General features: G+C 45.6%; 1 protein-coding gene across 1 annotated transcript; it reads right to left on the reverse strand.

Moving 5' to 3' along the window:
* Positions 1-192: 192 nt before the first annotated feature.
* On the reverse strand, positions 193-25,588 carry LOC119923179 (olfactory receptor 14I1-like). The gene is made up of 4 exons (XM_038742688.1): positions 25,526-25,588; positions 25,336-25,404; positions 13,046-13,140; positions 193-424 (listed from the first exon to the last, which is right to left on the reverse strand). Exons 1-4 carry the CDS (start codon positions 25,586-25,588, stop codon positions 193-195), a joined length of 459 nt encoding a protein of 152 aa, XP_038598616.1.
* Between the last annotated feature and the right edge of the window lie 1,555 nt (positions 25,589-27,143).

Consider the following 27,143-nt stretch of genomic DNA (forward strand, 5'->3'; position numbering starts at 1 on the left):
ACCTCTGCTTGGACCTCTCCAAGACATATGAGTTTGAGCAACTGGGGGACTTCACAGAAAAACTGGTGGATGATGCGAGGAGCGCAAAGGCGTGAGGAAAACGTGGTAGCCGTGTGCATCAGGGAGTGGGGACCCCCGCTGAGCCAGGAGGCGGCGGCCATCTTCGCACAAACCTCTCGGTTCATGATGATGTCATAGTGCAAGGGGCAGCAGATGGCTGCGTAGCGGTGTAGTACACCCCACGAAGGAGATGGATCTGCTGTTGGTCAAGGAGTTGAGGATGGACTTGGGAACAGTGACGGAGATGAGGCAAAGGTCGAGGACGGACAGGTGCCTGAGGAAAAAGTACATGGGACTGTGGAGGCGCTGGTCAAAGGCGGTGATGGCGATGATAAGAAGATTCCCCGTCAGGGCCACCAGGTAGACCAGGAGGAACAGCGCAGCGTGGGCCAACTGCAGCTCCCTGACATCCGAGAAACCCAGAAGGAAGAATTCTGTCACCATGGAGACAATGGCCATTTTCTACTTGGATTTCTTGGGAATAATGTGGACAGGAAATGAGTAAGTGGATGACTGGAATTCATTTCAAACTCCAGCTGGATGCCCAATTTTAAAACACACTATTCCTCAACTTCTCATTCATTCATTCATTCATTCGATCGTATTTACTGAGCGCTTACTCCGTGCAGAGCACTGCACTAAGCGTTTGGAAAACACAATTTAGCAATAAAGAGAGACAATCCCTGCCTCCACCGGGCTTGCAATCAATCAATCAATCAATCGTATTTACTGAGCGCTTACTGTGTGCAGAGCACTGTACTAAGCGCTTGGGAAGTACAAGTTGGCAACATATAGAGACGGTCCCTACCCAACAGTGGGCTCACAGTCTAGAAGGGGGAGACAGAGAACAAAACCAAACATATTAACAAAATAAAATAAATAGAATAGATATGTACAAGTAAAATAAATAAATGAATAGAGTAATAAATATGTACAAACATATATACATACATACAGGTGCTGTGGGGAAAGGAAGGAGGTAAGACGGGGGGACTGGAGAGGGGGAGGAAGGGGGGAGGAAGGAGGGGGCTCAGTCTGGGAAGGCCGCCTGGAGGAGGTGAGCTCTCAGTAGGGGCTTGCAGTCTAGAAGGGGGAGACAGAAATCCAAACAAGTAAACAGGCACCAATATAAATAAATTACAGATATGTACATATATAAACAGTTGCTCTGGGGCAGGGAGCGGAGGTTAGAGCAAAGGGAACAAGTCGGGGCGACATGGAGGGGAGTGGGAGCTAACGAATAGGGGTGCTTAGTCGGGGAAGGACTCTTGGAGGAGGTGAGCCTTTGAAGGGGGGGAAGTGTGATTGCTTGGGAGATTTGAGGAGGGAGGGCATTCCAGGTGTTTATGAAAGGATTTGGGTCAAGAGAAGCAGCGTGGCCTAGTGGAAAGAGTCCAGGCTGGGGTCGGAGGATCTGAGTTCTAATCCCCATCTATTCTCCATTTACTCCCTTGGAGGACTCATTCGTTCCTATGGCTTCAACTACTACCTCTATGCAGATGATACCCAAATCTGTATCTCTAGCCCTGGTCTCTCTCTCTCCCCCCACCCATCTCTCTCTCTCTCCAATCTCGCATTTCTTCTTGCCTTCAAGACATCTCTACTTGGATGTCCTCCCAACACCTCAAGCTTAGCATGTCCAAAACAGAACGCCTTGTGTTCCCACCTAAACCCTGTACTCCCCCTGACTTTCCCATCAGTGTAGCTGGCACCACCATCCCGTTGTTGGGTAGGGACTGTCTTTATATGTTGCCGAATTGTACTTTCCAAGCGCTTAGTACAGTACTCTGCACACAGTAAGCGCTCAGTAAACACGATTGAATGAATGAATCCTTCCTGGCTCACAAACCCATAGTCTTGGCATTATCCTTGACTCCTCCTTTTCATTCAACCCACATGTTCAATCCATCACTAAATCCTGTTGGTCCCACATTTATAACATTGCAAAAACCCGGCCTTTCCTCTCCTTCCAAACTGCTACCACGATAATGCAATCGCTCATCCTATCCTGCTTGTATTACTCCATCAACCTCCATACTGTCCTCCCAAGCTCCTGTCACTTCCCACTCTAGTCCATACTTCATTATGCTGCCCGGATCATTTTTCTACAAAACCCTTCAGGACATGCCACACAACTCCTCAAGAAACTCCGGTGGGTGCCCATCCAACTCTGCATCAAACAAAAGCACCTTACTATTGGCTTAAAAGCATTCCATCACCTTGCCCCCCTCCTATCTCACCTCACTACTCTCCTATTACAACTCAGCATGCACACTTCGTTCCTCTTGTGCTTACCTTCTCATTGTGCTTGTGTCTCGCCTGTCTCACCGCCGACCACTCGCCCACGTCCTGCATCTGGCCTGGAACTCCCCCCTCCTCAAATTCGACAGACAAGTACTCTTCTCCCCTTCAAAGCCTTATTGAAGTCTCATCTTTTCCAAGAGCCCTTCCCAGACTAAACACTCCCATCCTTTTAACCCACTCTCTTCTGTATCACCCTGACTTGCTCCCTTTGTTCTTCCCACTCCCAGCCCCACAGCACTTACGTACATATCTATAACTTATTTATTTGTATTGATGTCTGTCTCTCCCACTCTAGACTAAGCTCGCTGTGAGCAGGGAATGTGTCTGGTTTATTGTTGCAGTGTACTCTCCCAAGCACTTTATACAGTGCTTTGCACACAGTAAGCTCTCAGTAAATGATTGAAAGAAGGAATGACAATGAAAGAAGGAATGACTGAATGAATGAATCCTGGCTTCACCATTTTTCTGCTGTCCTTCCAGTTTAGACCTCACATTTGGATGGTTGACTTTTGTGTCTGGGCGATGACCCCAGTGTTCTGGGGCACTGTCCACGCATTCTTGTATCTGGGAAACGGCAATGTTTGCCTGCTTCTTTATAAAGGACCTTTAATTATCGTTTGACCGAAGGCTCTCCTTCACCTCGCCCCCTCCTGCCTCACCTCCCTTCTGTCCTTCTACAGCCCAACCTGCACCCTCCGCTCCTCTGCCGCTAATCTCCTCACCGTGCCTCGTTCTCGCCTGTTCCGCCGTCGACCCCCGGCCCACATCATCACCCTGGCCTGGAATGCCCTCCCTCTGCCCATCCACCAAGCTAGCTCTCTTCCTCCCTTCGGGGCCCTACTGAGAGCTCACCTCCTCCAGGAGGCCTTCCCAGACTGAGCCCCTTCCTTCCTCTCCCCTTCGTCCCCCTCTCCATCCCCCCGTCTTGCCACCTTCCCTTCCCCACAGCACCTGTATATATGTATATATGTTTGTACATATTTATTACTCTATTTATTTTACTTGTACATATCTATTCTATTTATTATATTTTGTTAATATGTTTGGTTTTGTTCTCTGTCTCCCCCTTCTAGACTGTGAGCCCACTGTTGGGTAGGGATTGTCTCTATATGTTGCCAACTTGTACTTCCCAAGCGCTTAGTACAGTGCTCTGCACACAGTAAGCGCTCAATAAATACGATTGATTGATTGATTGATTGATTGATTGATTGATTTAGACTGTGAGCTCCATGTGGGACATGTACTCTGTCCAAACTGATCATCTTGTATCATCTAACCCAGGACTTAGTATACTTTCTGGGACATAATAAGTGTTTAACAAGTACCATTAAAAAAAAACTTCCTGGAGGAGGTGGTTTTTCCAAAGGGCTTTTGAAGATGGAAGAGCTGAGGTATGGCAGCTTTGAAGTGGGAAGAGTTCTGACGGAGTGTGTGAACTTGGGGATAAAACTAGGAAAGAAGAAATAGCGTGGCTTAGTGGATAGAGCACAGGCCTGGCAGTCAGAAGCACCCCTACCTGTCTGCTTTGTGAACTTGGGCAAGTCATTTCACATCTCTGTGCCTCAGTTTCTTCATCTGACAAATGGGGTTTAAGACTATGAGCCCTTTGTGGGACAGGGGCCGTGTCCAAGCCGATTATCTTGTTTCTCTCACCAACATTTAGAAAAGCGTTTGACACAGTAAATGCTTAATACCGCTATTATTATTATTAAGGAACTAGGCCTAGTAAGATGAATATGCACAAAGAATGCAAGCTGGGGCTTTTAGTGGGAGAAGAGTGTGGATAAGTAAGAGGGAGAGAGATGAAGATGGTGTCTCTTTTTGATTGTGGAGAAGAATGGGAATGCATTGAAGAGTTTTGAAGAGTGGGGAGTGAGGCGATACATACATAAATTATTTATATTAATATATCTCTCTCCCCCTCTTGACTATAAACTAGATGTGGGAATGGAACCTATCTACCCGGCTTCACCACTTGTCTGCTGTGTGACCTTGGGCAAGCCATTTAAGGTCTCTGTGCCTCAGCGATCTCATCTGTGAAGTGGGGATTAAGACTGTGAGCTCCACGTGGGACAACTGATTGCCTTGTATCTACCCCAATGCTTAGAACACTGTTTGGCACATAGTAAGCACTAAACAAATGCCCTTGCTATTATTATTATTATTATTATTATTATTATTATTATTATTATTATTATCATCATCAACTCTGTTCTCTCATACTCTCCTGCAAACTTAGGACCGGTTTCTATATGTAGCAAGTGCTCAATGAATAAGATTGATACATTGATTGATTTCTACCATCAAAAGTGTAAGGTAATAATAATAATAATGATGATGATGGTATTTGTTAAACACTTACTATATGCCAGGCACTGTTCTAAGCGCTGGGGGAGATACGGGGTAATCAGGTTGTCCCACATGGGGATCACAGTCTCAATCCCCATTTTACAGATGAAGTAACTGAGGCACAGAGAAGTTGAGTAACTTACCCAAAGTTACATAGCTGACATGGCGAACCCAGAATTAGAACCCACGACCTCTGTCTCCCAAGCCCATGCTCTTTCCACTAAGCCACACTGCTTCTCTGAGGGATGAAATAATACTCATCATCATCGTTGGTATCTATAGCTTACTATGTGCAGAGAACCGTGCTAGGCGTTTGGAAGAGTACAATATAACATAGTTGGTAGACACATTCCTTGCTTACAAGGAGCTTACAGTCCAGTGAGGAAGCTTCCAGTTTAGAACTTCCAGGCTAGAACTGACAGTGCTTTCCTCTCCCATTGAAGGCGGCCACCACTCTCTAGACTTTAGCCAGGAGGTAGAAGTCTGGCAAAGATGATTTATGACAGTCAATTCCAACATTTTGACTTCATGTCCTCCAGCTCCAGCTCCCAGTTCTTTCCACCTGAAAGAGCTGCACATCTTTTTTAAATTTTTTTTTTCATTTTAACATTCTGATCTGTGACCTTTCTGGAATAGTGGACGTCCAGAGGATGAAGTGACCACAACAGCTCTCTTGGACCAAGCCCTCGGTCTCCAAACAGGTGAATGTCTAAATGGGTTTGCCCAACCTCTAGGTGCACAGAAACGGGAAGCAGAATCTCTTCTGATTCAGTGGACCTGGTTTCAAATCCAAGTTCTGTCACTTGTCTGTTGTGTGAACTTGGGCTAGTTGCTTTACCTCTGTGTACCTCAGTTCCCTCATCTACAATATGGGGATTCAATAACTTTTAATAATAATAAAATAATAATGGCATTTGTTAAGTGCTTGCTATGTTCCAAGCAGTGTTCTAAACACTGGGGTAGAAACAGAGTAATCACAATTATTGATGCTCCCAATTTTATTCCCCATTTTTCAGATGAGGTAACTGAGGCACAGAGAAGTGAAGTGGCTGGCCCAAGGTCAGACAGCAGACAAGGGGCAGAGAGGGGATTAGAACCCACATCTTCTCACTCTTAAGCCCGTGCTCTTTCCACTGAGCTGTGCTGCTTTACCCCTCTTGCTCAGACTGTCAGCCACTTATGGGAGCTGATTATTTTGAATCTACCCCAGTGCGTGGTACAATGCTGGGCACATAGTAAGAGCCTAACAAATACCACAATTGTTATTATTATTCACCCTCAATACCTGGAGAGCTTGGATCTCCAAGGTCATGACAAAACAGCCTCTGCTCCTCACCCACCTCTCACTCACACCACTTCCCATCTTTCTGAGCAGATTCCACCCTTCAAAGACCTTTGACCTTGGCCTCACCAGCCCCAGCACCAACTCCAGCCCCGGTCCAGCTACCCAGATTGTTTCGCTTTTAATGGTATTTGCTATGTCTTTACTACGTGCCAGGCACTGTACTAAACACTGGGGTAGATACAAGTTAATCAGGTTGGATACAATCTCTGTCCCATTCGAGGTTCACAGTCTAAATCAGACACAGGAGGATTTAATCCCCATATTGCACATGAGGAAACCGAGTTACCGAGAAGTTAGGTGACTTGCCTCAGGTCACTCATCAGAAAACTAGTGGAGATTAGATTGCAAACCAGGCTCTCTGACTCCAGGGCCCATGCTCTTTCCCTAGACTATGCTGCTTCCTGACTCCCAGGATGGAGCACCGGAGAAGGTAGGGCAGCATGGGCACACTCCCTGGGATCCGATTTGGGGATTGGAATTCATCCTGGGGCTGGCTAAGTAGGGGCATGGGCTCTCTGAAGTGCCTGGAGGGAGTTCCCAACACCCCACAAATCACCCAACAACACCCCAGGACAGTGGACGTTTGCCTGAATGATGTATACTTAAACCGTCCCCTTGGTTTGACTCTGCACTTTCTGTTGTGAGGTCGAGAGTGGGGCCCAGAATGGTCTCTGTGTGGATGTGAGGGGCAAGGGGACGGTGACAATGGTTAATCGTTGATTCAGGTTCTGCACTCACCAGAAGATGTGCAGCATCGGGGTCGTCTGGGCTGCACTGATTTGGCCTCCTTTCTCTACAGCTCAAGGATGCTAACCGTGGTAAGGGGAGAGTCTCCACATAGCTTTCAGACTCAGCCCGCCTGCTGCTCAAAGGGATCTGAGGAACAAGAAAAAGGAGGCTGCCGGTGAGCCTGAAGATAGATCCGTTGGTCCCTTATAATGTCTGGTTCCAGGGCATTGAGTCAAGGGCCTCTGGGAAATAGAATGTATTGTTCCCTCCCGGCCTGGGGGACAGGGACTTATGGAAGTTTAGTTAAGAAGGGCAGAGCTGAGGATGCCAGTGAACTTCCTAGGGGAGTCTGGTGATTTGTTTCTAAGGAGTTAAAAAAAATGGTATTAACTGAGGGCTGTAGAGAGAGGCTCCTAAATCAGAAACATGTCTGGGATAAATTTTTGATTATAGATCCACTGGGGAAGTTACCACCACTTAACAAAGCAACTTAGAGGCATGACCTTCCCTGCTATTTTCACTGTAGTCCCAACTGTGCACCTGAGATGTTTGATTGTGACTTTTGCCTGTGCATGTGTACGATGACATAAATGTTGGGGCCAAATAGTGGTCATAATTGCAGCAACAGTAGTAACAGTAGCCGCAGAGTTTATTCATTCATTCATTCATTCATTCAATTGTATTGATTTGTCGCTTACTGTGTGCAGAGCACTGTACTAAGAACTTGGGAGAGCACAATATAACAATAGACACATTCCCTGCCCACAATGAGTAATTGCATTAATTAAGTGCCCACTGGATACAAAACGCTTTATTAAGTGCTTGGGGGAGTACAATACAACAGAATTCACAGACTTGTTCCCTGCCCACAGTGAGCTTACAGTCTAGTAGCTGTAATGGGATTTTATGAGTGCCCACTGCCTTCAACACTGGGGTATTTACAAATTGTTCAGGATAGATACAGTCCCTGTCCCACATGATGCTCACAGTCTGTAAGTAGGAGGGAGAACAGTTACTGAATCCCCATTTTGCTGTTGAGGAAACTGAAAGCCCAAAGAAGTTAAGTCAAGTGCCCAAGGTCACACAACAGACAAGTGGCTGGATTTAGAATTCAGATCCTTCTGACTTTCAGAAGGAAGTGCTCTACTCACTAGGCCACTCTGCTGCTCTGTGGAAACAGCTTCCCACTGACAGCAGTTTAAAAAAAAACCCATTCAGGCCATGTTTCCCCTCCCCTCAAAAACCTCCAAAGGTTGCCCATCCAACATTCGCATCAAACAGAAACTCCCCACCATTGGCTTTACAGCACTCAATCACCTCTCTCTTTCCTACATCACTTCGTCACTCTCATTCTGCAACCCAGCCCACACACTTCTCTACTCTAATGCTAGCCCTCTCACTTTACTTCATACTCATCTATCTCACTGCTGACTTTTTGCCCACGTCCTGCCTCTGGCCTGGAATGCCTTCCCTCCTCGTAACAGACAATTACTCTCCCCACTTTCAATGCCTTATTGAAGGCACATCTCCTCCCAGAAGCCTTCCCTGACTAAGCCTTCTTTTCCTTTTTTTAAACTCCTTTCTGCATCACCCTGACTTCTCTCTTTATTCACCCCCCAATCCCAGCCCCACAACAGTTCTGTACATATCTGTAATTTATTTATATTAATGTTGGTCTCCCCCTCTTGACTGTAAGCTCTTTATGGGCAGGAAATGTGCTGTGGCTGTAGTATTGTTATATTGTACTCTCCCAAGTGCTTGGCACAGTACTTTACACGTAGTAAGTGCCCAATAAATACGATTGACTGACTTACATGCGACCAATAATGTCAGTCTGGAATAGGGAAGATTGGTTTCATTTTCGACAAATATTGGTTGTTCTAGTATTCTAGATCTTTTTTCCCTCTGTCATAGCACTTTTGGTTAGATGCATATTCAATTTTTTTAATCCAGTGGCATTTATTGAGCACCTACTAAGTGCCTATTTAGTACTTTGTGCTAAAAGAGTAACAGGAGAATACAAAATGTACTGTCCTGTCATCAAGATGTGTAGAATTTAATGAATCAATCAATTAGATTGCTATCATTGATTTGATTCATGAATGTGTAGTCGATTATATATTCTGATTCCACTATCAGTATCTACCTTCTGTTAGCACTTCTTGTAGGCAAAGACTTTTACTCGTCCTTCCATTGTGCTTTCTTGACCACAGTGTTTTACACTCAAAGTGTTTTACACTCAATAAATAAATTTATTACTACTATTACTATACTACTATTGTTGTTACTACTACCACTGCTATTATTAACCTACTCTTACTGCTACTGTTAGTGTTACTACTATTACTGCAGCTATTACTTTACTAGTACTGGTATTACTGCTACTGGTACTACTGCTACTATACTACTACTATCATTACTACTACTACTACTACTACTACTACTACTACTACTACTACTACTACCACTACTACTATTACTGCTATTGGCTCAGTGGAAAGAGCACAGGCTTTGGAGTCAGAGGTCTTGGGTTCAAATCCCTGCTCCGCCACCTGTCAAGTGTGTGACTTTGGGAAAGTCACTTCTCTGGGTCTCAGTTACTGCATCTTAAAATGGAGATTAAGACTGTGAGCCCCACTTGGGACACCCTGATCACCTTGTATCCCCCCAGCGCTTACACTAGTGCTTTGCATATAGAAAGCACTTAATAAATGCAATTATTATTATTATTACTGCTATTACTATGACGACTACTACTACTACTATCGTTAGTATTATTACTATTGCTACTAGTAATACTACTAATTCCTAAGAGAAACAGCATGGCCTAGTATACAGAGCAAGGGCCGGGGAATCAGAAAGAACTTGGGTTTGAATCTTTCACACTAGTCTGCTGTGTGAGCTTGGGCAAGTCACTTCACTTCTCTGTGCCTCAATTATCTTATCTGTAAAATGGGGATTAAGACTGTGAGCCTGATGTGGGACCCAGACAGTCCAATATGATTTGTTTGTATCTACCGCAGCACATAGTACAGTGCCTGGAACATAGTAAATGCTTAACAAATACCACAGTTCTTATTATTCTTACTACTACTATTACTGCAATTACTATGACTATTACTATCACTACTGCTACCATTTTCTACTATGAATACTACTATTACTACTACTGCTACTGGTTGAATAGGGCTGGCCTCCATCTGTTCTTTCACTCCTCCAAGGATAATGGTTCTTAGCCAATGTTCCAAAACTGCTCTTAAAAATTTCCATTATTCCATCCACTCTTTCAAGTGTTTTCTCCACCAATAAATGATTCCTGTCCCCAGCTCCAGAGACTAGACATTGATTTTCTGGACAGCTGTTCAGTCCTGTTCAATATGTTCCAAATCCATTAGTACATTGCTTCTCAATAAGTGTTTATTCATTCAATCTTATTTATTGTGTTGAATAAATACCATTGGTGGACGTATTACTTGACCAGAACGTTGTTCTGGTTTTCTTGTAATCAGTCAATCAATCGTATTTATTGAGTGCTTACTGTGTGCAGAGCACTGTACTAAGCGCTTGGGAAGTACAAGTTGGCAGCATATAGGGACGGTCCCTACGCAACAGTGGGCTCACAGTCTAGAAGGGGGAGACAGAGAACAAAACAAAACACATTAACAAAATAAAATAAATAGAATAGATATGTACAAGTAAAATAAATAAATAAATAGAGTAATAAATGCGTACAATCATATATACATATATGCAGGTGGTGTGGGGAAGGGAAGGAAGTAAGGTGGGGGAATGGAGAGGGAGGGGTGGGGGAGAGGAAGGAGGGGGCTCAGTCTGGGAAGGCCTCCTGGAGGAGGTGAGCTCTCAGTAGTGTCTTAAAGGGAGGAAGAGAGCTAGCTTCGCGGATGTTGGGAGGGAGGGCATTCCAGGCCAGGGGGATGACGTGGGCGAGAGGTCGACGGTGGGACAGGCGAGAGCGAGGAGCGGTGAGGAGATTAGCTGCAGAGGAGCGGAGGGTGCGGGCTGGGTTGTAGAAATAGAGAAGGGAGGTGAGGTAAGAAGGGGCGAGGTGATGGAGAATCTTTAAACCGAGGGTGAGGAGTGTCTGCTTGATGCGCAGGTTGATTGGTAACCACTGGAGATTTTTGAGGAGGGGATAAACATGCCTAGAGCGTTTCTGGACAAAGACAATCCGGGCAATGGCGTGAAGTATGGATTGAAGTGGGGAGAGACAAGAGGATGGGAGATCGGAAAGGAGGCTAATACAGTAGTCCAGACGGGATAGGATGAGAGCTTGAACGAGCAGGGTAGCGGTTTGGATCGAGAGGAAAGGGCGGATCTTGGCAACGTTGCGGAGCTGAGACCGGCAGGTTTTGGTGATGGCTTGGTTGTGAGGGGTGAATGAGAGAGCGGAGTCGAGCATGACACCAAGGTTGCGGGCTTGTGAGACGGGAAGGATGGTAGTGCCGTCAACAGTTATGGGAAAGTCAGGGAGAGGGCAGGGTTTGGGAGGGAAGACAAGGAGTTCAGTCTTGGACATGTTGAGTTTTAGGTGGCGGGCAGACATCTAGATGGAGATGTCCTGAAGGCAGGAGGAGATGCGAGCCTGGAGGGAGGGGGAGAGAGCAGGGGCAGAGATGTAGATTTGGGTGTCATCAGCGTAGAGATGATAGTTGAAGCCGTGGGAGTGAATGAGGTCACCAAGGGAGTGAGTGTAGATCGAGAACAGAAGGGGACCGAGAACTGAACCTTGGGGAACCCCCATAGTACGGGGATGGGAGGGCGAGGAGGAGCTTGCAAAAGAGACTGAGAATGAACGACCGGAGAGATAATAGGAGAACCAGGAGACGACGGAGTCTGTGAAGCCAAGGTTGGATAGCGTGTTGAGGAGAAGGGGGTGGTCCGCAGTGTCGAAGGCAGCTGAGAGATCGAGGAGGATTAGGATAGAATATGAGCCGTTGGATTTGGCAAGCAGGAGGTCATTGGTGACCTCTAAGCGGGCAGTTTCCGTGGAATGTAGGGGAAGGAAGCCAGATTGGAGGGGGTCGAGGAGCGAGTGGTGTTGAGGAATTCGAGGCAGCGTGTGTAGACGACTCGTTCAAGGAGTTTGGAAAGGAATGGTAGGATGGAGATGGGGCGATAACTGGAAGGTGAGGTGGGGTCAAGAGAGGGTGTTTTTAGGATGGGAGAGACATGGGTATGTTTGAAGACAGAGGGGAAGGAACCAGTGGAGAGTGAGCGGTTGAAGATGGAAATTAAGGAGGGGAGAAGGGACGGAGCGAGAGATTTCATTAGATGAGAGGGAATGGGGTCAGAATCACAGGTGGCCGGAGTAGCACTTGTAGTGCTAAGCGTAATGATTTCCCCCTTAATAGTTGCTCAGTGAATATGATTGTGTTACTGTTTCACTGATTGAAAGGCAAAGGGGATTAGCAGTTTCCGGAAAAGTGCTATGCAGTTAGCGTTAAGTGGATGGGGAGGGAAAACTCTCTACATATTGGAAGCTCATGACATTAGAATGAACCATTTATGAGATCCTAGAACCCTCCCCAGGGCGGCCCTCATGTCCTGGTTTCTCAGGCTGTAGATGAGGGGGTTCAGGGTGGGGGGCAGCACCGTGTAGAACACGGACACCATTAGGTTCAGCGTCGAAGGGGAGGCCGAGGGGTGGTGTCAGGTAGGCATAGGCCCCTGTAGTGATCAAAAAGAGTGAAAACGCAACCAGGTGGAGTGAGCAGGTGGAGAAGGCTTTGACCGCCGATCTAAAGACAGCATCCTCAGTGCAGCCAAGAAGATGTGAATGTAAGAAATGAATACGAATCAAAAGGAGAAGATGGCCCCATGGCAATGCTTATGTCTTCGGCCATATATTCATCAGAACAAGAGATCTTCAATAAGGAGTGGTTGTCAAAGAAAAACTGTTGGACCTCTTGGGACTCACAGAAAGGCAGAAAGGATACATCAGTGGAGAATAAAACCCCAAACAGCCTCCCGCTGAGCCATGAGGCGATCACCATCTTTACACAGACCCCTCAGTCCATGACGACCTCGTAGCGCTGGGGGTGGCAGATGGCCACGTAGCAGTCGTAGGACATCACTGTGAGCACAAACATCCCCGAAGCATCAAACAGAATCACTAGCAAAACCTGGAAGACATAGCACAGGAAGGAGATGGATCTGTTTTGGGACACAGAGTTGGAGTGGCTAGTCGAGGGCGGTGACGGTGACAACTATGAAATTTCCAATCAGGGCTGCCAGGTAGCCAGGAGAAACAGTGTGGCGTGGACCAGCTGCAGCTCCCGGACCTCCAGGAACCCCAGAAGGAGGAATCTGGTTACTGAGGTGTGATTGTTCAGCTACCAGAGCCTTCCATGTTACCTGCTGAGGGAGGAAGAAGAAAGATACCCAAGATCTGTTAATTAGCATATTGCTTTTCAGAAAACCCTATTCAAAAGTTTGAGGCCACTTGCCATTTGTGTAGTAACTGTCATAAAAGAATTGGCTGAAAGATTGAATAACCGATGATGAAGGATGATGGAGGAAAACGAAGGATGGAGGATGGTGCAACATGGTGGATAGGGGATGATGGATGGCAGAAGACGATGGATATTGGAGGATGAAGGAGAATGCTGGAGGATCTCAGATAATGATGGGGAATAATGGAGGATGACAAGATAACAGATGATGATAGATGGTGGAGGTTGATGGAGGACGATGGAGAATAATGGAGGATGACTGAGGAGTATGGAGAATAATGGGGGATGACAGAGGATGATGGAGAATAATGCGGGATGACAAAAGACAGTGGAGAAAAATGGGGGATGACAAAGGATAACAGACAATGATGGAAGATAGAGGTTGATGGAGGATGATGGAAAATAATGGAGGATGAAGGAGAACAATGGAGGATGAAGAGAACAATGGAGAAAGGTGGCAGATTCTAACTTGGACTGTGAGCCCCATGTGGAACAGAGACTGTGTATAACCTGATTACCAATGGGAACTCATGAACTGATACTGGGCAACTGTTCCTCTGCTATGTCGTTACTGGAGAATGCCTCTAGGTAGAATATGTGTTTTTCCTGCTACTCTCCTCTCACTTCAACTTGTACAAGTTAAAATTGGGCAGCTCTGCATATTAGAACTCTACACAAAACTGATTTGGGAGACTTGTCTGGCTTCTTCTTAGGTAAACTCAGTTGTACTGAAGCAACGTTTTTTCCTTCTAAACCTCCCGCAGAGCAGGGAAAACATTTAAAGGAACTAGGACCCTTTAAATGACTGCCAGACAGTTCTGACTAAATGAGCCTAGAACACCAGGGCCCCGGTTCTATAATGCTCCTTACTCGGGTCTAGTATCTATCCCTCTCTGGATCAAACAGTTGTGAGGAAATGACAAAACAAGTGCTTTTTTTTCCTCACAAGTTCATTGAGCTGTTATGTCGTAGTAGATTTTTTGAAAGCCGTTGTCAGCATCAGTAGATCTGGGCTCTGAAAATGACCTTAATACATCTTCAAAATGTCATTCAGATTCTGAGATTAAGGCAGAGACAGGGATGCTGTGCACGGGCCCGGGATTCAGAAGGTCATGTGTTCTAATCCAGCCTCTGCCACCTGCCTGCTGTGTGACCTTGGGCAAATCACTTCATTTTTCTGTGCCTCAGTAATCTCATCAGTAAAATGGGGATAAAATGGGGGTAAAATGTGAGCCCCACGTGGGACAGGAACTGTGTCCAACCAGATTTACTTATATACTCCCCAGCACTTAGTACAGTGCGTGGCACATAGGTAAGTGCTTAACAAATACCACAAGTATTATTATTATTATTATTATTATTATTATTATTATTATTATCCATTTCCCGACCACCAGTGGAGTGAAGCAGGCTTGCGTATGGGCCTGGTGTTAAACTTATACCACTCAACCTTGCTGGAAAATGCGACAAGAGACATGGATGCAGGTGGTACAACACCCTTTCACTCTTCTGGGTAGCTCTTGGGACTCAACCGACTTGGATCCTCAACCAAAATCCTAGAGATGGTCATTCATGAATAGCTGTTTAGACATGGCTGTGCCCTAGAATCACACACCAAAGACAATCTGCAGATAATTGCAAACTGTTTTGCTGAATCAGCCTACATCTACACCCAATCAAAGACTTTTTATGGTCACAGGGCTAGATGCCATCACAAAATTCTGCTATTTAGGTAGCACGGTAGCACGCTGTCCCACAATGAAATGATAGATGAGAAATTAGAAATTTTAATCAAGGAGGCCAGCCCATCCTTTAGGAGACTGTATTAAATGTTGTGTGGTGGCCAAACTGTATTTGTCTCCAGATAAGACTAAACTGTAAGCTCGTTGTGGGCAGGCAATGTCACTGTTTATTATTGTATTGTACTTCACCAAGTGCTGAGTACAGTGCTCTGCACATGGTAAGCACTCAATAAATACGATTGAGTGAAGGAATGAATGTATCTAATGCCAATTTGTACTTCCCAAGCGCTTAGTACAGTGCTCTGCTCACAGTAAGCGCTCAATAAATACGATTGATTGATTGATTGATTGATCTACCCCAGCGCTTAGTTCAATGCCTGACACATTGTGAGCTCTTTACAAGTACGATTAACAATAAAGGGAGAGTATGAAGGATAAAGGATGTTGAAGAATCCTTCGTGTCTCCCATCGTTCCCAGCAATATCTCAGGGAGCTCTCCTGAGCCCTCTCAAAATCCACCCCCTCCAACTGCACCTCCAACTCCATCCTTCTGTTCTTTGTAAAATCACTTGCCCCCTCCTTTCTTCCCTTCCTTACCTTGATCTTTAACAATTCCCTTTCCAATGGTTCCTTCCCCACTGCTTTCAAACATATTCATTTATCCTCTATCCTTTATCTGCACCTTCTCCCTTGGAGAGCTCATTGACTAGCATAGCTTCAACTATCATCTCCATGCTGATGATTCCAAATCTACATCACCAGCTCTGGCCTCTCTTCTTCTCTGCGGTCTTGTATTTTCTCCTATCTTCAGGACATCTCTACTTAGATGTCCCACTGATGCCTCCAACGTAGCACATCTAAAACAGAACTCCCCATTTTCCTATCCAAATCCTGATTTCTCCTATCTTTCCCATCACTGTAGGCAGTATTATTATTCTCCCAGTCTCCCAAGCCCATAACCCTTGTATTATCCTTGACTCATTTCTCTCATTAAACTCTCACATTTAACGTCACCAAATCATGTTGGTTCTAACTTCACAACATTGCTGAAATCTGTCCCTTCCTCTCCATCCCAACTGCTACCACACTAATCCAAGCACTTACCTTCTCCTGCCTTGATTGCTGTATCAGCCACCTTGCTGACCTACTTATTTCCTGTTTCTCTGCACTCCAGTCCATACTTTACTCAGCTGCACAGATCATTTTTATGAGGAAACCGAAACACAGAAAAGTGAAGTAACTTGCTTAAGTCACCCAGCGGGTAACTGGTGGAGCAGGGACTAAAATTCAGGGTCTCTGACTCCCAGGACTGTGTTCTTTCTTTCCCCTAGGTCACACTTCTTCCCTGGTATCAAGGTGCCACGATCTAACTGGTAGTTGCTTTGACAAAAGTTGTGTTCTTCCCTTCTCACATTAGCTAACTCTTAATGAAGACTCCAGATGAACCTCATGGAAGCACTTAGTGGTATTTATTAAGTGCTTACTTTTCACAGAGCACTGTACGTAGCTCTTGGGCAAGTACAATATAACAGAGAAGCTCTGCAAACAGTAAGTGCTCAGTAACTATGATTGTTTGATTAGGTTGAAAGGCAGCGTGGCCTAGTGGATAGAGCATGAGGCTGGGAATCATTCATTCATTCAATCGTATTTATTGAGAGCTAACTGTGTGCAGAGCACTGTACTAAGCGCTTGGGAAGTACAAGTTTGCAACATATAGAGACGGTCCCTACCCAACAGTGGGCTCACAGTCTAAAAGGGGAAGACAGACAACAAAACAAAACATATAAACCAAATAAAATAAATAAAATAAATATGTACAAGTAAAATAAATAAATAGAGTAATAAATATGTACAAACATATATACATATATACAGGTACTGTGGGGAGGGGAAGGAGGTAAGGCGGGGGGATGGGGGAGGGGGAGGAGGGGGAGAGGAAGGAGGGGGCTCAGACTGGGAAGGCCTCCTGGAAGAGATGAGCTCTCAGTAGAGCTTTGAAGGGAGGAAGAGAGCTATCTTGACGGACGTGCGGAGTGAGGGCATTCCAGGCCAGGGGGAGGACGTGAGCCGGGGGGTGTCGATGACGGGACAGGTGAGAACGAGGCACAGTGAGGAGATTAGCGGCAGAGGAGCAGAGGGTGCGGGCTGGGCTGTAGAAGGAGAGAAGGGAGGTGAGGTAGGAGGGGGCGAGGTGATGGAGAGCCTTGAAACTGAGAATCAGAAGGACCAGGATTTTAATCCTGGCTCTGCCACTTGTCTGCTGTGTGACCTTGGGGATTAATGGAAATTAAGACTGAGCCCCGAGTTGGAACGGGGAATGTGTCCAACCTGATTAACTTGTATCTACCTCAGTGTTTAGTGAAGTGTTTGGCACATAGTAAGCACTTAACAAATACCATTAAAGAAAGAAACAGAGTTGATAGAAACGTTTCCTACCCACAAGGCCCCAGGGGGTACTTTGTTCAGAAACCTTACCCCCGAAATTATACTACATCAATGAATCAATCAATTGTATTTATTGAGCACTCACTGTGTGCAGAGCACTTCACTAAGCTCACGAAGGGTACAATACGACAGAGTTGGTAGACATGGCCCCTAACAAAAAATGATCTTACCAGTCTAACGGACAGTTGATTCAAGTTTCCCTACACCATTCATTGGAATGCCCATTAGAGTGTTCAATATTTCTCTCTCTCTCACTGGTCTACCTGAACAGTGGATCCTATCTGCATCAAAAAGAAACACCACACCATCAGTTTTAAAATATTCAATCACCTTGACCCTTCTATCTCTCCTCACTACTCTCGCTCCTCTAGTGCCAACTCACTATGCCTCAATCTCATCTACGTCACTGCTGACCCCTCGCCCATGTCCTGCCTCATTCATTCAATCGTATGTATTGAGCGCTTACTGTGTGCAGAGCACTGTACTAAGCCCTTGGGAAGTACAAGTTGGCAACATATAGAGACGGTCCCTACCCAACAGTGGACTCACAGCCTCTGACCTAGAACTCCATCCCTCTTCACATCCGACAGACAATTAGTCTGTCTCATATTCAAAACCTTTAGAAGGCACATTTCTTAACATACTTCTGCGACTTGATTGCTGTGTGACCTGGGACAAGTCACTTATTTTCTCTGTGCTTCAGTTTCTTCAACTGTAAAATGGGGATTGAGTACTTCGACTGTGAGGCAAATATGGGAAAGGGACTGTGTCTGTCTTTCTTACTTTGAATCTACCCCAGGCATTTCGAACAGTGCTTGACACATAGTAAGTGCTTAACAAATATCATTAAAAAATGAAAAAAAGGAGGAAGAAGCAGAGGAAGAAGATAATTCCTGGGAAGCAGCGTGGCCTAGTGGAAAGAGCAAAAGCCTGAGAGTCAGAGGACCTGGGTTCTAATCCCAATTCTGCCACTTGTCTAGTGTGTAATCTTGAGCAAGTTGCTTAACTTCTTTCTTGCCTCACTTACCACATCTGGAAAATGTATATTCAATACCTGTTCTCCCTTTGACTTAGACTGTGAAAGTCACTTGGGGAAGGGACTGTATCCAACTTAATTATCTTGAATCTACCCCAGCACTTAGGCCAGGGTTTGACACATAGAAAGCATTCAATAAAAGCGATAATTATTAATGAGGAGGATGAAGATGGGGAGTATGGTTTTATTTGTCTTGTCTTCTACAAGGAAATGAGTTTCGTATTTTCATTTTCGCCAATTGCAGTTCTTTTGTGAAACTCCCTCCCTGGCCTGCTGTCCTCCGGTACCTCCATTCGACTCACAGAATCAGGCCTGGGCTTCAGTTTTCATAATGGTTCACATCTCTGGTTTCTATGCTTGAGCCTGGAAACCCTTGGTGAGGAGGAAGAGGCTTTCCAGACCTCTTGGTCCCCACTCACCTTGGCTCATCAAGGACAAAAAGATCAACGACTGCTTCTAACTTCCTCTTATTAGGATAGGCCAGGATTCCATGGCGGACGGGCCTCCTTGGGGGATGGGACAGGTACCTCATTATTGGCAAGTCATCGAAGAGCTTTATAGGTGAGTTTCTCTGGAGGGCCCCAAGCCCAGTCCTGGTGGCTCCCCGGGGAAAATGAACAGTCACCAGAGTGTCAGTTCGCTTTCCATTAAGCCCTGCTGTTGTTGTTGCTTGCTTTGTTTATGGTATTTGCTAAAAGGCTTACTATGTGCCAGACACTGTTCTATGTTCTAAGTGCTGGGGTAGATATACGTTAATCAGGTTGGACGTAGTCCCTGTCCTATATGGGGCACAGAGTTTTAATCCCCATTTTACAGATGAGGTAGCTGAGGCCCAGAGAAGAGAAGTGACTTACCTAAGGTCACTCAGAAGAAAGGTGGTTGAGCCAGAATTAGAAACCAGGTCCTTTTGATTCCCAAATCCATGTTCCATCCACTAGACCACGCTGCTGTGGGTCTGGGGGACAGAACCTGCCCCTGGGAATTGAGAGATCCTTAACTAATATTAATAATAATAGCTTTGGCATTTGTTAAGCGCTTACTCTGTGCCAGGCACTGAACTACGCATAGGGGAAGATACAAGAAAACGGGGTGGACACAGTCTCTGTCCCTCACTGAGGCTCACGGTCTTAATCCCCATTTTACAGATGAGGTAACTGCATCACAGAGAAGTGAAGTGACCTGCCCAAAGTCACACAGCAGATAAGTGGTGGAGCTGGGATTAGAACACAGGTCTTGTTGACACCCAAGCCTGGGCTGTATCCACTAGGCCACTTCAAGCCCCATCTCAGCTGGCTGGCACTGGGCCATCTGTGGTGGAGGTTTCTGATCGAAGAATCAGTATTGTATGAGGTGGGTGGATCCAGTAGAAATCCCTCAAAAGAGATGGCTAATGTGGACAGCAAATATATCCCTGGAAGACTGGAGTTCTGGTCCTAGCTTCACCACTCTCTGCTGTGACCTTGGGCATGTTAGTTAACTTCCCTGTGCCTCAGGTATAACTCTGTAAAATGAGGAGTAAATACTTCTCCATCTGATTTTTATTTCAATGCTCGTCACCCCCTCTAAACTGTAAGCTCATGGCGGGGGGGCAGGGAACATGTCTACCAACTTTAGTACAGTGCTCTGCACACAGTAAACATTCAATAAATTAGACTGATTAGGTTAAAAGCAATATGGCGTACTGGAAAGAGCATAGGACTGAGAATCAAAGGCGGTCATGGGTTCTAATCCCAGCTCTGCCACTCGTCTGCTGTGTAATCTTGGGCAAGTCACTTTACTTCTTTTTGCCTCAGCTATCTCATCTGTAAAATGGGGATTGGGACTGTGAGTTCCACATGGGACAGGGACACTGTCCTACCCGATTTGCTTGTATCTACACCAGCTCTTAGTACAGTGCCTGTCACATAATAAGTGCTTAACAAATACCATTGTTATTATTATTACTACTACTATTATTATCCTGGATTCTGATCCCGGCTCCTTCATTTGCCTGCTGTCTGACCTTGAGTTAATCATTTCACTTGTCTGTGCCTGAGTTGTCCATCTGCAAAATGGGGAATAAATGTAAATGTGAACCCTAGGTGGGACAGGGACTGTGTCTAACCTGATTAACGTGCATCCGCCCCAACACTTAGTGCAGGGCCTGGCACAGAACAAGTAATTAACAAATACCATTTAGAAAAAAAAAATTAAGGACTGTCTATTGGAGGGCTGTCTAAAATTTATTGTCATACATTCAGTCGTATTTATTGAGCACTTGCTGTGTTCAGAGCACTTTACTAAGCACTTGGGAGAGTATAGTACAACAATGAATAGACATATTCCATGCCCACAAACAAGCATACAGTCTAATGGGGGAGACAGACATTAATATAAGTACATGAATAACTTATATGTACATAAGTGCTGTGGGGCTGTGTGGGTGGATCAACAAAGGGAGCAAGTCAGGGTGACACAGAAGAAAGTGGGAGAAGAGGAAAGAGGGGTTTAGTCTGGGAAGGCCTCTTGGAGGAGAGGTGCCTTCAATAAGCCTTTGAATGGGGGGAGAGTAATTGTCTGTCGGATTTGAGGAAGGAGGGCATTCCAGGTAAGAGGCAGGATTTGGGCTACGGGACAGCGGTGGGATAGAGGAGATTAAGATAATAATAATAATAATAATAATAATAATAATAATAATAATAATAATACTTATTAAGCACTTACTATGTGCAAAGCACTGTTCTAAGAGCTGGGGAGGTTACAAGGTGATCAGGTTGTACTACATGGGGCTCACAGTCTTCATCCCCATTTTACAGATGAGGGAAGTGAGGCCCAGAGAAGTTAAATGATTTGCCCAAAGTCACACAGCTGAAAAGTGGCGGAGCCGGGATTTGAACCCACGATCTCTGACTCCAAAGCCCGGGCTCTTTCCACTGAGCCACGCTGCTTCCAGAAGATTGGTTTTAGAGGAACGAAGTGTGTGGGCTGGGTTGTAGTAGGAGAGTAGTGAGATGAGGTAGGAGGGAACAAAATGACTGAGTGCTTTAAAGCCAATGGTGAGGAGTTTTTGTTTAGTGCAGAGGTGGTTGGGCAACCACTGGAGTTTTTTGCGGAGTGGAGAAATATGTCCTGAATGTATCTGTAGAAAAATGATCCAGTCAGCAGAGTGATATACTGACTGGAGTGGGAAGAGACAGAAGGCTGGGAGTTCAGTAAGGAGGCTGATGCAATAATCTGGGAGGGATAGGATGAGTGATTGCATTAACATGGTAGCAGTTTGGTTGCAGAAGAAAGGGTGGATTTTAACAATGTTGTGAAGATGGGACCGACAGGATTTAGTGCTGGTTGAATACGTGGGTTGAATGAGAGAGAAGAGTCAAGGATAATACCAACGTTATGGGCTTGTGAGATGGTGGTGCCATCTACAGTGATGGGAAAGTCAGGGGGAGGACAGAGTTTCAGAGGGACGATAAGGAGTTCTGTTTTGGACATGATAAGTTTGAGGTGATGGGAAGACATCCAAGTAAAGATGTCTTGAAGACAGGAAGAAATGCTATACCACAGAGAGGGAGACAGATCAAGGCTGGAGATGTAGATTTGGATATCATCCACATAGAAGTGGTATTTGAAGCTATTTGGAGTGAATGAGTTCTCTAAGTAAGTGGGTGTAGATGGAGAATAGAAGGGCACCCATAACTAAACCTTGAGGGACCCCCACAAGTAGGAGGTAGGAGGTTGAGGAGAAGCCTGCAAAGAAGACTGAAAATGAGCAGCCAGAGAGATGAGGAGAACCAGAAGAGGACAGTGTTAGTGAAGCCAAGGTTGGATAGGGTTGAGACCCCTTTTTCTTCTCCTCCTCCTCCCTTCCCCATCTCCCCCTTCCCTCCCTCTGCCCTCCCCCCTCCCCCTCCCCACAGCACTTGTATATATTTGTACATACTTATTACTCTATTTTATTAATGATTCATTTATTCATTCAGTCGTATTCATTGAGCGCTTACTGTGTGCAGACCACTGTACTAAATGCTTGGGAAGTAAAAGTCGGCAACATATAGAGACAGTCCCTATCCAACAAGGGCCCATAGTGTAGAAGGGGGATGTAGACAACAAAACAAAGCATGTAGACAGGCGTCAAAATCGTCAGAACAAATAAAATTATAGCTATAGGCACAACATTAACAAAATAAATAGAATAGTAAATACGTACAAGTAAAATAGAGTAATAAATCTGTACAAATTTATACAAGTGCTGTGGGGAGGGGAAGGAGGTAGGGCGGGAAGGATGGGGAGGAGGAGAGGAAAAAAGAGGCTCAGTCTGGGAAGGACTCCTGGAGGAGGTGAACTCTCAGTAGGGCTTTGAAGGAAGGAGGAGAGCTAACTTGGCAGATGCGTGGAGGGAGGGCATTCCAGGCCAGGGGAAGTACGTGGGCCGAGGGTCGACAGTGGGACAGGCGAGAACGGGCACAGTGAGGTTTGTGACAGAGAACCGGAAGATGCGGGCTGGGCTGTAGAAGGAGAGAAGGGAGGTGAGGTAGGAGTGGGAGAGGTGATGGAGAGCCTTGAAGACCAGAGTGAGGAGTTTTTGCTAGATTCGTAGGTTGACAGGCAACCACTGGAGATTTTTGAGGAGGGGACTAACATGCCCAGAGCGTTTCTGTAGAAAGATAATTTGGGCAGCAGAGTGAAGTATAGACTGTAGGATGGGTGATCAGAGAGGAGGCTGATGCAGTAATCCAGTCGGGATAGGATGAGTCATTCAATGAGCATGTGTATGTAGCTATAATTCTATTTATTCAGATGGTATTGACACCTGTCTACTTGTTTTGTTTTGTTGTTTTTCTCCCCATTCTTGACTGTGAGCCCGTTGTTGGGTAGGGACCGTCTCTATATGTTGCCGATTTGTACTTCCCATGCGCTTAGTACAGTAATCCGCACACAGTAAGCACTCCATAAATACGATTGAATGAATGAATAATGTTTCCAGGAGTAGGGGGTGGACGACAGTGTTGAAGGCAGCCGAGAAGTTGAGGAGGATTAGGATGGATTTGAAACCGTTGGATTTGGCAAGAAGTAGATCATTGGTGTCCTTTGAGAGGGCAGTTTCCGTGGAGTGAAGGGGACGGAAGGTTTCTGTGGAGTGGAGGGGGTCGAACAGAGAATTGGAGGAGAGGAATTTGAGACAGTAGGTTTAGACAACTTGCTCTTGGAGTTTGGAGAGCAATGGTAGGAGGGAGATGGGGTGATAACTGGAGGGAGCCATGGAGACAAGAAAGGGTTTTTTAGGATAGGGGAGAGTTGGGAATGTTTGAAAGCAGTAGCGGCAAAGCCATCGGAGAGCAAACGGTTGAAGATGACTGTTAGGGTGAGAAGAAGGGAGAGTACATGGGTTTCGATAGGTTGGAAGAAATGGGGTCAGAGGCGCTGGTGGAGGTGGTGGATTTGAGAGAAGACAGGAGATTACCTCTAGAAATACTGCTGGTAAAGATGGGAATGTTGAAGAGGGGGCAGGAGGGTTGAGAGACTGAGGAGGGACAGGGAAGATTTTAGGAAGATCACACCTGATAGTGTTAATTTTCTTAATAGGTGGCCAGGTATTTGGGGACAAGGGGTGGGAGAGCTGGGGGGCCAGGGGGGCAGAAGAGGGAGTTAAATGACTGGAACAACTGGAGAGGGTGATGGGCGTGGGTGTCAATGAGGGTGGAGAAGAGGGCAGTGTTAAAGCACTCAAGGATAAACATGAAGTGGACGAAATTGGCCTGATATTTATATTTCCAGCTATAGCACTCTGCTTCTCACTCACAAGAGCAAAGGAGGCAGACTGTGCTCGTGACCTAGGGCTGTGGGTTAGTGGTATGAGATCGATGAAGGGCTAGGAGTCAAACAAATGAGGAAGAGTTGGCAGGATGAGCCTTGTCCTTCCACAGATTGTTAGTGCTGGAATTAGAGTGAATAAAAATAAGATGGAGGCGGGAGGTCATGAGAGTGGAGGCCCACGCAATTGATTTGTCATTTATGAACATTATCAGACTAGAAAGAGGAGAAGCTCTAGTGCATGAATGTGGTGGGGATTGTGGGTTGCGAATCTATTCAGCCAGTAAAAACTGGAGTGAAGAGACTGAAAGAGAACAGAATGGTCTTTGCTGGGGATCTCCCTGTAAACTGTAATCTCCTTGTGGGAAGGAATGGTGTCTACCAATCAATCAATCAATTGTAATTTTTGAGTGCATACTATGTGCGGAGCACCATACTAAGTGCTTGGGAGAGGACAATATCGTAGAGTTGGTAGACGTTCCCTCACCACAGTAAGCTTACAATATACAGGGGAAGACAGACGTTAATATAAATAAGTAAATTACAGATATTGACATAAGTGTTGTGGGTCTGAGAGTTGGATAAGAGGGAACGAAGTGCAACTCTGTTGTAATCTTCCAAGCACTTAGTATAGTTTTCTGCACACAGTAAGCGCTTAATAAATACCATTGATCGATTAACTGAAACTCATCTGTTGTGATGTTGTGGTAAATCATGCTAAAAGGAGGGGCCTCCTCTTCTCAGAGATTAAATTCCCCCTTGAGGACCCTCCCCAGTGTGATCTTTATGTCCCTGTTCCTCAGACTGTAAATGAGGAGGTTCAGGGTGGGGGGCACCATCGTGTAAAACACGGTAAACAACAGAGCCATGGCTGAGGGGGACTTTGAGGGAGGCGCCAAATAAGTAGTGAAAAGAACAGAGGTAATTAATGTTTAGGCAGGTGGAGAAGGCTTTGTACCGTTCCTTTACAGACTGGATCCTCAGCACAGTGGAGAAGATGTGCACATGAGAGACATCGATGGAAACAAAGCAGAACAAAGTCAAACAGAAACCAATGACTACAGTCAAATCGAGGTTTGCATGTAATTCCGAACAAGAGATCTTCAGCAAGGAGGGGACATCACAGAAAAACTGTTGGATCTCACGGGACCCATAGATTCGCAAGGATAATGCACCAGCTGAGAGGCACGCTCCAAGGAGGCACCCGCAGAGTCAGGAAGCGGTCGCCACCTTCCCACAGACCCCCTCAGGCCATGAAGACCTCGTAGCGCAGGGGGCAGCAGTTGGTGGTGTAATGGTCGTAGTATATCGCCATGAGGATGAACGGCTCTGAAGTGGCAATCAAAACCACCAGAAGGACTTGCAAACAACAGTCCAGAAAGGAGATGGAGCGGCAGGTGGTCAGATAGACCAGGATGGACTTGGGGACGGTGATGGAGATGAGGCAGAGGTCGAGGATGGACAAGTGTCTGAGGAAGAAGTACATGGGGGTGTGGAGGCGCTGGTCAAGGGTGATGATGGCGACGATGACGAGATTCCTCGTCAGAACCATCAGGTATAGACCAAGAGGAACAGCATGGCGTGGACCAGCTGCAGCTCCCGACTCCTGAGAACCCCAGGAGGGGGAATTCCATCTCTGTGGTGTTGTTGACTATGATCTGCCAATGTTAACCAGACATAGAGAAGGGAATCATCTCGATCAGAAGATCTGACAAGATGGGACCACTGAGAACCATATAATGTACCTCACTCTCACATATCTGGACTACCCACTAATAATAACTGTGGTACTTGTTAAGCACTTACTATGTACTGAGCAATGTATTGAGCGTTGGATTATATAAAAGATGATCAGGTCCCACATGGGGCTCACAGTCTAAGTAGTAGAGAGAATAGATATTGAATTTCCATTTTTGCATATGAGAGAACTCAGGTACAGAGAAGTAACTTGCCCGAAGTCACTCAGAAGGTAAGTGGCAGAGCTAGGATTGAAACCCAGATCCCCTGACTCCCAGTCCCAAGCTTCCCATGAAAAATCACAAACTCGGTGGTTTGCTCCCACTTTGAGATATTTACCAGGACAGCTGTTTTACAACTTCCCTCACTTCATTGTCATTAATACCATGTATTGGGGAAACACTTGGTTTAGAACATTCTACTAAGCTTTTAGAAGAGTGCAAAAAGTTTTAAGATATGGTCCCTCACCCTGAAGTCTAGCAGAGAAGACAAATGCCTAAATCAATTACAGATAGGGGAGTAATAGGGTATATACGATATGGATATGTTTCATGGGACCTGAGACAAGTCCTTAGGTGGAGTGGAAGGGCTGAGGTTGCAAGAGATGACATAAGATGGGAAGATTAGAAATTTATTGGGGAAGGACTTCTGGAGGCAGTGGGATCAATAAATCAATCAATACTATTTATTTTTACTTTTATTTTTTATGGTATTTGTTAAGCACTTATTATGTGCTAGGCATTGTACAATTCTCTGGGGTACATACAAGCTAATCAGTTTGGGCTCAGTGGAATATGGAATATGGTTCTACATGGGGCTCACAGTCTTAATCCCCATTTTACAGGTGAGGTAAATGAAGATCAGAGAATTTAAGTGACTTACCCAAGATCACACAGCAGACAAGTGGTGGAACTGGGCGTAGAACCTAGATCCCTTTACTCTCAGGACCATGCTTCTTCCACTAGGCCATGATGATTCCAAATAAGATAATCAGGTCCCATATGGGGCTCACATTTTAAGTAAGATGGAGTACAGACATTGAATCCCCATTGTGTCAGTGAGAGAACTGAAGCACAGAGGAAGTGAAGTGACTTGCCGAAGGTCACAGAGCAGGTAAGTGGCAGAGCCAGGAA

The sequence above is a fragment of the Tachyglossus aculeatus genome, unplaced genomic scaffold (assembly GCF_015852505.1).
Source record: "Tachyglossus aculeatus isolate mTacAcu1 unplaced genomic scaffold, mTacAcu1.pri scaffold_152_arrow_ctg1, whole genome shotgun sequence".
Taxonomy (NCBI): Eukaryota; Metazoa; Chordata; class Mammalia; order Monotremata; family Tachyglossidae; genus Tachyglossus; species Tachyglossus aculeatus.